The sequence below is a fragment of the Contarinia nasturtii genome, unplaced genomic scaffold (assembly GCF_009176525.2).
Source record: "Contarinia nasturtii isolate CC-2019 unplaced genomic scaffold, AAFC_CNas_1.1 Cnas_scaffold_1037, whole genome shotgun sequence".
NCBI classification, from domain to species: domain Eukaryota; kingdom Metazoa; phylum Arthropoda; class Insecta; order Diptera; family Cecidomyiidae; genus Contarinia; species Contarinia nasturtii.
In genome coordinates, this window is record NW_022198383.1 from 2,042,041 (window position 1) to 2,053,947 (window position 11,907).

Below are 11,907 nucleotides of genomic sequence, written 5' to 3' on the forward strand. Positions count from 1 at the left end.
TGGAAGTCACTTTTTTGGCGAAAATCCCTAGCAAATCGAAAGAATTTTTCAACTCCGAATTCTCTAGCAAATGACGATAAAATCGTTTTTTTTTTTTTTTTTTTTTTTGTAATGAAATTTTTTGGGGAAAAACCCAAGAAAAAGAAAAAAATTTTAAAAACAAAAAAATAAAAAAAAAAAAAAAAAAAAAAAAAAAAAATGTCCTCATTTCCTACATTGTTGAGGGTTCCTAAAAATATTTTAGGGGGGGGTCATCCGACACCTAGGAACCCTCGTCATCACCTATGTGGTTCATCATAAAATTACGATTTTTTTAATTTTGCTGAATTGAAACATTTTATTGTTGATATCAAAATGAAAAGCATACAAAAAAATCGTTTAATAACATTATTTCTTTTCCTTCTTCTCTGTTTCATTTGTAACAATTCCTGGGGGTCCCCTGTATTCGAAAGAAATGTTTTATTTTTCAGTTCAGTTAAATTTCCACTCAGTACTTACACTTGCATACCGCTTAGCATATGACTAGTTATAATAAGAATTGATTGTACAATATTATTTGTTTACCAATTAATCAATGTGACATATTACAATAATTCAATATTACTTACGCCATTGCTCGTATCGCAGCAGCCCTGTTGCAATTATTCAAACATTGGAATTTGTTAAATATAATAAGTTTTACAAAGAATGATTAGATGAAATATATATTTATGAACACATCAAATTACTTATAAGCACCATTGTGCCGAATTCTATTTTTTTCACTACCAAACATTAAAAAATAATAAATGAAATGTCTATGGAAATCTTTCTTCTTTACAATTTTTCATCACATTTTATAAAAATAAATTCATGTTTATTGGCGCATTAGAGCGCTCACTTAACAATAGATAACCCGGCTAAAATGTGAGAGGTACCGGGATGCCCGAATTTTCCTCTATCTTTTTTTATTCATTACATCATATAACTGTGATGGGAAATTCTAAAATTACAAGACTTGTATGATCAGTGATCACTGTTCTCAAAAGTATAAACGGAATTTGTAGATAGAATGGAAAGCTGAATTAAATATAGCTTCTGGGATTGTATAATGTACATTAACTAAATAAAAATTAATAAACAAGATTGATATACTTACATCTCTTCGTTATTGGTCGCCGAATACATGCTATAATATATTGCAAGTTGGAAATTAATAAATAAATTTTCTTATATTTTGACTTTATGCACATACGATCTTCCAATTGCATTTGCTATTTCATAATCTCCTGAATGATCGGTAGCTTCTGGACGCCCTGAAGTTGAAGCACCTTCATCGCTAGCTCTACTTTTCTTTCGTTCTTCAAGCTTTCTCAAACGTCTATAATATCAACAGTTTGCATTTAATAATTTATATATTATAAATTGGTCCAATTGGGCAATTTTAGCATCGAATTTATTAGAGTTTTCTTCAACTTACCGTTGTCTATTTTTCTCATTTCCCTCGACCGACCTGTAAAATAAATTTAAACATTTTCATTTCTTATACTTTCGCCAAAATTATAGCCATCTATTCTATAAACTTTTTTCAATACTTACAAAGTCATGATCACCAAAGCGATCAGAGCTACTACCAATAGATTGCGGAAAAATATCATGTTGCTTGATTTAAGAATGACGAGATGATTTCTCAAAATTAACTGAATTTTCCTTGGTTCAACAACAATATTTATACCATCTTTTTTCCAAATTCCAAATGTGTGCCTCAAAAATTTCATTTAATCACATACACGTGTCGCCAATTTCGTACATGTCTATTTGGTATTCGCTTTAGCTAGAACAAACCTGAATAAATACTATGTCATGAAAGCTTATCTCTGTTTTAAAATGATATAAAAAGTTTCGTAGCACAATAAAATATAAACAAATATTAGACATGCGATGGTTTCGTTTGAATAAAAAACTTCTTATGAAAGTTGTTTTATATAACGTTTGAACGTACGTCTTCGAATAATTCTCATATTAATGGTGAATATCTGTTTTTATTTATATGAATGAAACAGAATATGTGTGACTGAAACATGTTCTCCCTCTTCAAAAAAATCTACCCGTTCAAGTAAATAACAAATGCAATATGAACATTGCTGCCCACATGTCAACTTAACCATAAAAAAATTAGTTTGTGCATTTCTCAATGTACCTTCAAACTTCGTTGATTTCTTACAATTTCAAGATTCATTCTCTTTATCAAAGTTATAAATGTCAACAAAAATTGTGGATTTCTTGAGAATTTCTTTTGCATTTTCTTTTAAGGGAAAAATAGAAGTTTTGTGGTGCATCATCCAACGTAACCCAGTGGGAATTCCACGAAGGGCAATCGCACTTTGAACACTGCAGTTGTGCTGCTCTCTGACATTTATAAGTTCAACCCTATGTAAAGACATTGCTTTCCTCTTCTTCTTCATTTACAAGAAGCATGCGGCGCACACTACCCAGGGGGTCAAAGTACCCGATTGGGCTCAAACTTCACATAATTTTAGTGATTAATTAGTGAAAATTTGTGACGCTCCAGAAAAAAAGTTACAGGCCTAAATTTGAAAACGCCTATTCATCAAAAAGTCTATAAATGAAATTTTGAAAAATTCGAAATAAAACAAAATTTCAAAAAACTAATGATGCAGTATTTTAGTGATTAATTTGTGATTTCTGGCGGACATTTTTTGAACGAAAAAGTGAAAATTGCGCAAAAAAGAATTATCATCGAAAGGCTTTCCATAAAAACAACCGTAATCATAAAAATTCTTCGACACAGATTTAGTGACCAATTTGTGACTCTCAAAAATGTCATCATTTGAATTTGTGACACACTCCTTGGGACAGAAATGTCAAATTTTCGATTTTCATACTAAAAGTCGAAAATCAATGAAATTTTTCAAAGCGAACACTTAGATCTTAATAAATGGTGTCATCTTTTAGTGACCAATTTGTGATTTTTTCGATTTAGATCTGAGTATTAGCTTTGCTAAATTTCATTCAACTTCGACTTTTAGTATGAAAATCGAAAATTTAACATTTCTGTCCCAAGGAGTGTGTCACAAATTCAAATGATGACATTTTTGGGAATCAAAAATTGGTCACTAAATCTGTGTCGAAGAATTTTTATGATTACGGTTGTTTTTATGGAAAGCCTTTTCGATATTTCGATAATAATTCTTTTTTGGGCAATTTTCACTTTTTTGTTCAAAAAATGTCCGCCAGATGTCGTATCGAAATTTTCAAAACATTTTTGGAAATCACAAATTAATCACCAAAATACTGCATCATTAGTTTTTTGAAATTTTGTTTTATTTCGATTTTTCAAAATTTCATTTATAGACTTTTTGATGAATAGGCTTTTTCAAATTTAGGCCTATAACTTTTTTTCTGAAGCGTCACAAATTCTAAAAATGGCGTCACAAATTTTCACTAATAAATCACTAAAATTGTGTGAAGTTTGAGCCCAATCGGGTACTTTGACCCCCTGGGTAGTGTGCGCCGAAGCATGTGCGTTATAGCAGCTTAACTTTGAGATACCAGGTGGCAGCATATCTGCGTGTTCGAAATCCAATACATTGCTTTAAATGGAGATGTAATATAATGTAATTTTTATTTTTGAATATTCGCTTTTATATACATTATATACAAAATATTATTTATGAGATGTGAGCACCAAAATTGAATTTTGAAAAGTAAAAAATCCAGTTCCAGTAAAATTTGGCATGTTCCGATGTACGACAAGTTGTCGACAACCTATTATACTTGACAACACCGAGATATTTTTATCGATGCACACATTTAATAACTGACAACTGCATGCCATGTAAATGTGTCAATAAAAATTGAGTGTCAATAGTCAACATTTTTTAAATGGGATTATTTGTTATGAAACAGCAAGAATCAGTTATAAACTATTTAAAAATATAAATTTGCGTCTATTCAATGTCCTTTTTCAATAGATTAAAATGAATACTGAATTAAATGTCAAAACAATAGTTAATTCTATTTACCAGACTCAAAAAACAGGTTTCAATTCATTGCGCGCAAAATACACAGAGAAATGTGTCGAAGAAGGACAAAAGGAAATAAACAAAAACGATATTTTTTATGAATTTAAGATGTCATGTCATCTAGTTTTCAAATCAAATCAATAAATTAGAGTACAATAAAATTGTCTATCTTCATCTCATCACCCGTCTGTCACTCAATATAGACATTAAATACTTACTTAATAATAATTCGTCGCATTTCGACCAGTTCTTTCAAGTAAATAAAAATCGATTCGGCAATGCGTATTCAACTTTTCTCACGAATACCAGTTATCCATGGCATAAGGTAAAAATACATATCATTAAATTTAAAAGATATTGATATAATTAACGAGCAGTATAAATATTCGAATTGAATATTGAACCGATTCATTTGGTGAATAGTCAGCAGAAGTGTATTTTGTGTGATCAAGTGAATTCAACTTAAAATGGTTTTGTTTGCTGAAGACTGTAAGATCGATGCTCTGGTCATTTTGATTGGCGCTTTAACATTTATTTACTTTTTTCTCAAGCGAACTTATTCGTATTGGGAACGTAAAGGTTTTAAAACATTGCCAAATTATAGTTACATCTTTGGTCATTTCAAAGAGACATTGACACAGAAAGAATTCGCCGGTGATTGTGTAAAGAAACTTTATGCGAGTACAAATGAGCCTTTCATTGGTATTTATAGTATACTGAGGCCAATATTGTTGGTGCGTGATCCAGAACTTATGCGTTTGATTTTAATTAAGGATTTTCCGTCTTTCACCGACCGCGATGTTCATTGCGACGAAGAATATGATCCATTGTCTGGCATTTTATTTTCATTGCCCGGGCAAAAATGGAAAAATTTACGTGGAAAACTATCTCCTGCATTTAGTACCGGCAAATTGAAGGCCATGTTCTCCACTTTGCATGATTGTGGCTCCACTTTACAACAATATTTGGGGAAAATAGCGGATAAAGAGGAAATTCTATATGTAAGAGACATTGCTGCACGACATACGACCAATGTTATTGCTTCGGTTGGATTTGGAATTGATTGTGACACAATTGGCAATCCGAATCATGATTTTCGTACGCATGGACGCCAAATTTTTGAATCAACTTTCATAAATGCGGTGCGATGGTTTTGTTTTTTCTTTGCACCAAGATTGATGCGAATACTTCGCTTGAAAATCGTCAATTCAAAAGTTGAACACTTTCTCCATTCAGTAGTTAAACAAAATTTAGAATATCGTGAGAAAAATGGTGTCGTTCGCAAAGACTACTTTCAATTGCTGATTCAATTGCGAAATACGGGAACCGTGCAGCTTGACGACGAATGGCAAACAGTTATTGCAGCCGATGAGAACCAAAAGACGTTATCATTGAATGAGATATGTTCACAAACATTTATGTTTTTCGCCGCTGGTAGGTATCTGTGGCTTCAATTCAATTTGGATAGATCTCAGTTAAATTCAATAATAATAATTCACCCCAGCCAATTTTAGTGTAAAGTATTTCTTGGGATTGATTCTGTGCACCAAACGTTCTATTATTTTACTTTAATCATTTTAGATCGAATATCCGAATACCAAATATTTATTTTCTTTTCAATTAGGATTTGAAACGTCATCTACGACACTATCATTTTGCTTATATGAATTGGCCAAAAATCCCCACATTCAACAAACTGTTCACGATGAAATTGATCGCATTTTGAATAGAAACGATGACAAAATTACATATGAGTCGATTTTTGATATGAAATATCTAGAAGTTTGTATTGATGGTATGTATGTAAAAGAATTGAGAAAAATGTCGAAATTCAAAAAAAAAAAAAATGTTTGCAGAAACCTTACGAAAGTATGCCACCCTGCCAATACTAAATCGAACTTGTGTAAAAAACTACCAGATTCCCGGCACCGATAAAGTGATTGAAAAAGGCACTCAAGTATGTTTCCGAATAAGGATAAAATATGCGTGAAGGTGAAGGATGTCTTACGTCTCTTTTAATGTCTTATTAAACAGGTTTTCATCCCTGTTATGGCTCTGCATTGGGATGAAAAGTACTTTGACGATCCAGAGAAATTCATTCCAGAGAGATTCAATGAAGAAAATTCGGTGGGAAAGAATATGATAAATCGGCCCTACTTGCCATTTGGAGAAGGACCTCGAAATTGTGTCGGAATGAGACTTGGAAAATTACAAATAAAAGGCGCTCTCGTTATGATGCTACAAAAATTTCGCTTCGAATTGTCCGATCACCACAAAAACAACGACATTAAATTCGATCCAAAAAATTTCTTGATCACTTCACTTGGAGGCATTCATTTGCGTGTATTCAAACGATAAATAGTAATTCTCATGAAAAGAAAGTATTTTCATTTTCAACTAAATTGGCGTGAATTTAAAACGAAATAAAGTCAACTGTAATTTAAGAATTGATTGCGTTTTATTTTCTTTCTTTTCCTAAAAAAAGACTTTTATTTTAATTTCTTTGAGCAATTTATGAATTATGATGGGATCATTCCTCGACTACGTTTGAAAGCTGCACCTTGACGTCGGTTATGGTTTGCTCGGCTGGATTTGTTTTCGTTTTTCCGCTCACGATTGATCAAAGTACTCTTTTCTTGACCTTGACCTTTGGCATTGCCAACAACGTTTCTGTTTTAAATAAAAAAAATATTTATTGTTTAGATTTATGTAATCTCCAAAGAATGTGCTTGTATGCATACCCAGCAGGTCTCGGTGGTTGTCGTTTGTTTCCATATTTGGCCTCTCTGTTACGTGCCCATCTTTCACGTATCGCCTCTGGATTTTCACAAAAGTCTCTGCTTCTGTCTCTTTGATCGCCAGCATTCCCATCATCATTTTCAGACTCACTATCATCAACTTCATCGACCATTTCGTTGATTGCACCGGTATTTTTAAGAATAGTCCTCACTTTGGACTCACTCTCAACCACAGCCTCGTAGCTGTCATCATATTCATCATCATACTCATCAGCCATATCAACATAACCATGTTCGATATTTCTCGCATGAAACTCTTTAATCGCACTTTTATCGTCCAAGAATCTTTTCTCTGCTTTTGGTCGGACGATTTGCGATTTTATTTTAACATTTACAATTTCACGATTATTCAAGCTCAAATTTTGGTCAACCATTTCGGTGATTTGTTTGATTGGTTCTGACGCCTTTTGTTCGCCCATTGGTGAATCCACTTGAATTGATTCGTCCAAATCAGGCGGCAGATTACCTTCAAGCACAGCAGCTATCGCAGACTCAGTATTTTCGTAACGCGCCAAAAGTTTTCGAACAAATGGAACTTCCAAATGTGGCAACACATCCAAAATATTCTGAATTTCTATTTCACTGGGACCTACTGCCTTTGATTTTGACGACGTCGATGCACTCTGCCTGCCACTTGAACTTGTTGAAGCATTGGCCGCATCTTTGTCTGATTTTATCAATGATGTCACTTTACCCGAGGTATAAGCTTGCACAACAAAGTCGATTTTCATTTTATCTCTGAAAAAACGTAATCGTTTTTAATGCCATAAAGAAATATTGCTTCGGAATCTACTTACATTTTTGGAATAGCTTGCGTTATAATATCGATATCATCGGCGACGGGGTGCAAGCGTTGATAATCCAATACGAAATTTTGATCGGACAATGCGATTTGAAGTAAATTCATCAAATTATCGCCTGACGCTTCTTTCTTGGAACTAAAAAAAATGCAAAATAAAAAAGTTAATTTTTAAGAAGTTAAGTAGTTTTAGAGTAGTATTCATGAAGTAAGTGCACTTACGGTTCCTGCAGCACTTCCTGTAAATATTTATCAACGAAGCAGCGAAAGAATTTGATCAAAAACAATCGTGCACGATTGAGTTCTTTCAGAAAATTGGGATTAATGTATGTAATATTTTTGTGTAGAAATGGTATTGCTTCATCATAGAACCGTGTGACTTTCTGTTCCATTTGAACATCACGACAAATTTCAAAAGTTTCGGGCAGAACAGCGATCAATGTATGAATTGTGTAGGAACAGTCCAAAATGTACATCACTAAATCTTCGTACGTATCGGGATTGTTTTCATTCACCTTTTCTTGAATGGTATTAAATGTGGTGGCCAGGAAATTTAAACCGTCTTTTAAATCATTTCGGTATTTAGGCTGAATTTTTAAAATTGTCTCAATCACGCGACGCAAAATATTTGCATTATCTTGACCGTATATAACGAGTAAGTCGAAAATCATTGGCACTGTTATTAAAAACTTATCGTACAAAATGTCAGCCAATTGTTCCTTAGTCATCCATTCAGTCTGAAACAAAAACAACATTTCAATAATTCTCAATGGATTGTTTTCAATAATCGGCGAAATCATGAATCGTTCAAAAAAAAAATATGAAAATCATTTTGTGTCGGTTTATGATTGATATATTCTGTAAAACCGATCCAAATTGTTACCTCTGACTCTTTGTTGGTGATCATTCGGCACAGAATGGTTAGCACGTTGTTTGCCATTTTTGCGTATAAATCGATGATTTGCTGGTTAGATGTGAGTGAAGTAATGGGCACGTAGGCGGGCACAGCCTCTTGTAGAAACGATACAATTGTTGCTATATAATCCGGTTCAAACACCAAATTCGACCAGAACCTACAAAAAGGTGAACAACATTAACTGAGTGTCTGACTTTGATTTGTCAATCAAAACATCTCTACTTCAATCAAACAAAATGTAGTTTTGTAAATTCATTGTCTGCGACAGTGAACATTCGAAGGGGTTTTTTGCATCTCACGTGAAATAATAGGTGTATTTAATGTAAAATATAAAAATTGAGACAATAATTTGTTTGTTTTCGATAATATTCATGAAATTATTATCAGTTGTTATGATCCTCGAAGTTCTAAACGTACCAATTGTCATTCGATGATTATTATAGAAATTTATAATATGATTGCTATTCATTTTATAAATGCTGCATCATTTTGTAGATTTTTTTCCCCGGTCAACATTCTATAATCGTCTCAATTTTACAACCCAGTCTTGTCTTATCGTACAAAATGGCGTGTCTGAACGTCGTCAATTGTATTTTAAATCATTTTGTGTATAAGATTGAAGTGGTCCCCGTTGAGATTCAAATCATATAAATATAAGTGCATTATGTCGAGACACTGCAGTTAACATTGTCTCGGACGTGGATTGAAAGTGAAATTCAAAGTAGTAAGTTATTATCAGTTCTAATCGAACAAAATGGGTATATTGACAGATAACTGGAAAATTGAAGCATTGACACTCGTCATCGGAATTTTAACATTGAGTTATTTTTACGCAAAACGAACGTATTCTTATTGGGAGCGAAGAGGAATCAAAACCTTTCCCGGATTTAATTATATCTTCGGACACTTCAAACCAGTTTTTTCGCAACAAGAAAGTTTGGGCAGTCTCATCACCAGACTTTACAATTCAACAAAAGAGCCTTTCATTGGGATTTATAGTATACTACGACCGATATTGTTGGTGCGTGATCCTGAGCTCGTTCGAACGATTTTAATAAAAGATTTTCCCAACTTTACCGATCGAGGCGTTCATTGTAACGAAGGATATGATCCGCTGTCGGCTCATCTCTTTGCATTGCCTGGACAAAAATGGAAGAATTTACGTGGAAAATTGTCGCCAACATTTACATCGGGAAAGTTAAAAGCAATGTTTTCCACGATTGTCGATTGTGGCGCCACTTTACAAAATCATTTGGATAATTTAGCGAACAAAAATCAATTGCTTAATGTTCACGAAATTTCGGCGAGTCACGCTACAAATGTAAGAAGAAAATATTGGTATTTTTGGTATAATTTGTGCTAATAATTTCAATGTGATTTTTAGGTTATTGCATCGGTAGCATTTGGCATCGATGTCGACACAATCACAAATCCAAATAATGATTTCCGTGTTTACGGCCGTAAGGTGTTTGAAGCAAGCATTTCGAATTCAATTCGATTGTCATTCAACTTTATAGCACCCAAGTTAATGAACTTACTTCGGATTAAATCGGTATCACAACAAGTCGAGAATTTTATTTTTTCGATTGTTAAACAGAACTTGGAGTATCGTGAAAATAACAATGTCACACGGAAAGATTTCTTTCAATTGCTTATTCAATTGCGAAATACAGGAACCGTTCAACTTGACGACCAATGGGAAACGGTTATCAAAGCTGACGAAAGTCAAAAGTCAATGTCGTTGAAGGAAATAGCCGCCCAATCATATGTATTCTACATCGCAGGTTGGTTAACTTATTCAACTTTGTGTACTACAAATTGACTAAATCGAACATTTATTTTAAAGGTTTCGAGACGTCATCCACAACGCTGACATTTTGCATGTATGAACTGGCCAAACATCCAGAGATTCAGCAACGAGTGCACAATGAAATCGATCGCATTTTAGAGAAACACAACGGATGCATTAACTATGAATCGGTCACAGAGATGAAATATTTGGAAGCCTGTATTGATGGTAAGATATTCTCCGAATTTAACACTTTCAACATTTTTAGTCCAATTTTTTCTGACTTTTTACAGAAACTCTTCGCCGATATTCGATTGTGCCAATTTTGAATCGAACATGTATGAATGACTATCAAATTCCGGGCACGAATAAAATCATTGAAAAGGGCACTGAAGTATTTATTCCGGCATATGCATTGCAAATGGATGAGCAATACTATGAGGAACCGACCAAATTCAAACCGGAACGATTCCTCGAAGAAGGTGCAAAAAATCATGTGACCAAACCTTACATCGCCTTCGGTGATGGACCGAGGAATTGCATCGGCATGCGAATGGGCAAAATGCAAACAAAAGTCGGACTCGTTTTGATGTTGCAAAAATTCAAATACGAAATGGATGCCAAACATATGGGCCAGGATATGGAATTTGACCCGAAATTATTTCTGTTGTCACCACGTTTTGGCGTTCATTTACGAGTTTTGAAACGATAAACACACGCGATGTATTTCATATCATTTGAAACGTTGTCAATGTCAACAAAACACTTTTCTTTAAATATTCAATTTATCGACGAATAAAGCTAGAATTATGTCACATGAGTTTGAAGACTTTTGAACGTTTTTTTGAGCGCAAAAAATTTCAAAAGTTTTTATCTCACCGATAATGTTCCATTTCAAGCAGTGTTTCCAGAGTATTGTTCAACCTAAAAAAAAATGTGAATAGAGCACAGATAAAGATTTTGAATTCCCAGTTCGATTTTATATCATTTTCATCTTACCATCTGGCGATTTTCATCCATTTGTCCGTAAACTCTTCATCCATATTCATCGTTTTCAGCGGCAAATATTTGATATGTCTCTGTTCGTCGATCCATTTTTTACTCTTTGATGCAAATTTATTCAAAGTTATTAGGAAAAAAAATGTGCCGTTTTTAAAAATGAACAAAAATCATTCACTCACAAGTGCAGGAACAGCCAATTTGACTCCGTTATCTTTTACATGGAATATTAGTTCTGGCAGTGGAAGTTTCTCTGGATTCTATTTTAAAACAATTTAATTCGAAACAAAGTACATTTACTACACTGTTTTTATTTTACACAATGTATTGTAATCATTTGTTTACCTCAATATCTAAATCAAATGGCATTTTGAATTGTCAATATCAGAAGCTTGAAATCTGTTGAAAATTTAATTTTAGGTACAACAAAAAAATGTTAAATTATTAAAAAAATAATAATAATAAAAGAGAACTGCATTGATTGTATTGCAAAAATGAAATAAATAATTTGTTGTGTGATAGCGAAAGCCGAATCAGCAGTTTTGACGTTTGGCGTGCGATTGTCAAATCCTTGACTTATA

At 33.3% G+C, this 11,907-nt stretch overlaps 4 protein-coding genes across 4 annotated transcripts; 2 read left to right on the forward strand and 2 right to left on the reverse strand.

Moving 5' to 3' along the window:
* Window positions 1-314: 314 nt before the first annotated feature.
* On the reverse strand, window positions 315-1,715 carry LOC116344383. The gene is made up of 7 exons (XM_031772887.1): window positions 1,579-1,715; window positions 1,460-1,492; window positions 1,235-1,360; window positions 1,139-1,168; window positions 609-632; window positions 499-522; window positions 315-439 (listed from the first exon to the last, which is right to left on the reverse strand). Exons 1-7 carry the CDS (start codon window positions 1,635-1,637, stop codon window positions 388-390), a joined length of 348 nt encoding a protein of 115 aa, XP_031628747.1. The 5' UTR covers window positions 1,638-1,715; the 3' UTR covers window positions 315-387.
* A 2,740-nt stretch (window positions 1,716-4,455) lies between these two features.
* On the forward strand, window positions 4,456-6,430 carry LOC116344488 (probable cytochrome P450 6d4). The gene is made up of 4 exons (XM_031773067.1): window positions 4,456-5,459; window positions 5,650-5,820; window positions 5,882-5,982; window positions 6,060-6,430. The coding sequence occupies exons 1-4, from the start codon at window positions 4,493-4,495 to the stop codon at window positions 6,381-6,383; spliced, it is 1,563 nt and encodes a 520-aa protein (XP_031628927.1). The 5' UTR covers window positions 4,456-4,492; the 3' UTR covers window positions 6,384-6,430.
* Window positions 6,431-6,463: 33 nt separating this feature from the next.
* LOC116344487 (activating signal cointegrator 1 complex subunit 2) lies at window positions 6,464-11,846 on the reverse strand. Its single transcript, XM_031773066.1, has 9 exons — window positions 11,672-11,846; window positions 11,509-11,586; window positions 11,327-11,430; window positions 11,207-11,251; window positions 8,506-8,695; window positions 7,845-8,359; window positions 7,621-7,761; window positions 6,767-7,561; window positions 6,464-6,695 (listed from the first exon to the last, which is right to left on the reverse strand). Exons 1-9 carry the CDS (start codon window positions 11,693-11,695, stop codon window positions 6,545-6,547), a joined length of 2,043 nt encoding a protein of 680 aa, XP_031628926.1. The 5' UTR covers window positions 11,696-11,846; the 3' UTR covers window positions 6,464-6,544.
* Window positions 9,179-11,145, forward strand: LOC116344489 (probable cytochrome P450 6d5). Its single transcript, XM_031773068.1, has 4 exons — window positions 9,179-9,859; window positions 9,923-10,322; window positions 10,385-10,555; window positions 10,621-11,145. Exons 1-4 carry the CDS (start codon window positions 9,293-9,295, stop codon window positions 11,037-11,039), a joined length of 1,557 nt encoding a protein of 518 aa, XP_031628928.1. The 5' UTR covers window positions 9,179-9,292; the 3' UTR covers window positions 11,040-11,145.
* Window positions 11,847-11,907: the final 61 nt, after the last annotated feature.

Coding starts and splice junctions, on each gene's coding strand:
- LOC116344383 (XM_031772887.1), bottom strand. CDS start 1,637: ATGATATTTTTCCGCAATCTATTGGTAGTAGCTCTGATCGCTTTGGTG. Junction 1,169..1,234: donor GCAAATGCAATTGGAAGATC/GTATGTGCATAA, acceptor AATATATTATAG/CATGTATTCGGCGACCAATA. Junction 523..608: donor GCTGCGATACGAGCAATGGC/GTAAGTAATATT, acceptor TATTATAACTAG/TCATATGCTAAGCGGTATGC.
- LOC116344488 (XM_031773067.1), top strand. CDS start 4,493: ATGGTTTTGTTTGCTGAAGACTGTAAGATCGATGCTCTGGTCATTTTG. Junction 5,821..5,881: donor TCTAGAAGTTTGTATTGATG/GTATGTATGTAA, acceptor AAATGTTTGCAG/AAACCTTACGAAAGTATGCC. Junction 5,983..6,059: donor TGATTGAAAAAGGCACTCAA/GTATGTTTCCGA, acceptor CTTATTAAACAG/GTTTTCATCCCTGTTATGGC.
- LOC116344489 (XM_031773068.1), top strand. CDS start 9,293: ATGGGTATATTGACAGATAACTGGAAAATTGAAGCATTGACACTCGTC. Junction 9,860..9,922: donor CGGCGAGTCACGCTACAAAT/GTAAGAAGAAAA, acceptor TGTGATTTTTAG/GTTATTGCATCGGTAGCATT. Junction 10,323..10,384: donor ATATGTATTCTACATCGCAG/GTTGGTTAACTT, acceptor TTTATTTTAAAG/GTTTCGAGACGTCATCCACA.
- LOC116344487 (XM_031773066.1), bottom strand. CDS start 11,695: ATGCCATTTGATTTAGATATTGAG. Junction 8,360..8,505: donor TCACCAACAAAGAGTCAGAG/GTAACAATTTGG, acceptor TTTTTGTTTCAG/ACTGAATGGATGACTAAGGA. Junction 7,562..7,620: donor ACGCAAGCTATTCCAAAAAT/GTAAGTAGATTC, acceptor ACGTTTTTTCAG/AGATAAAATGAAAATCGACT.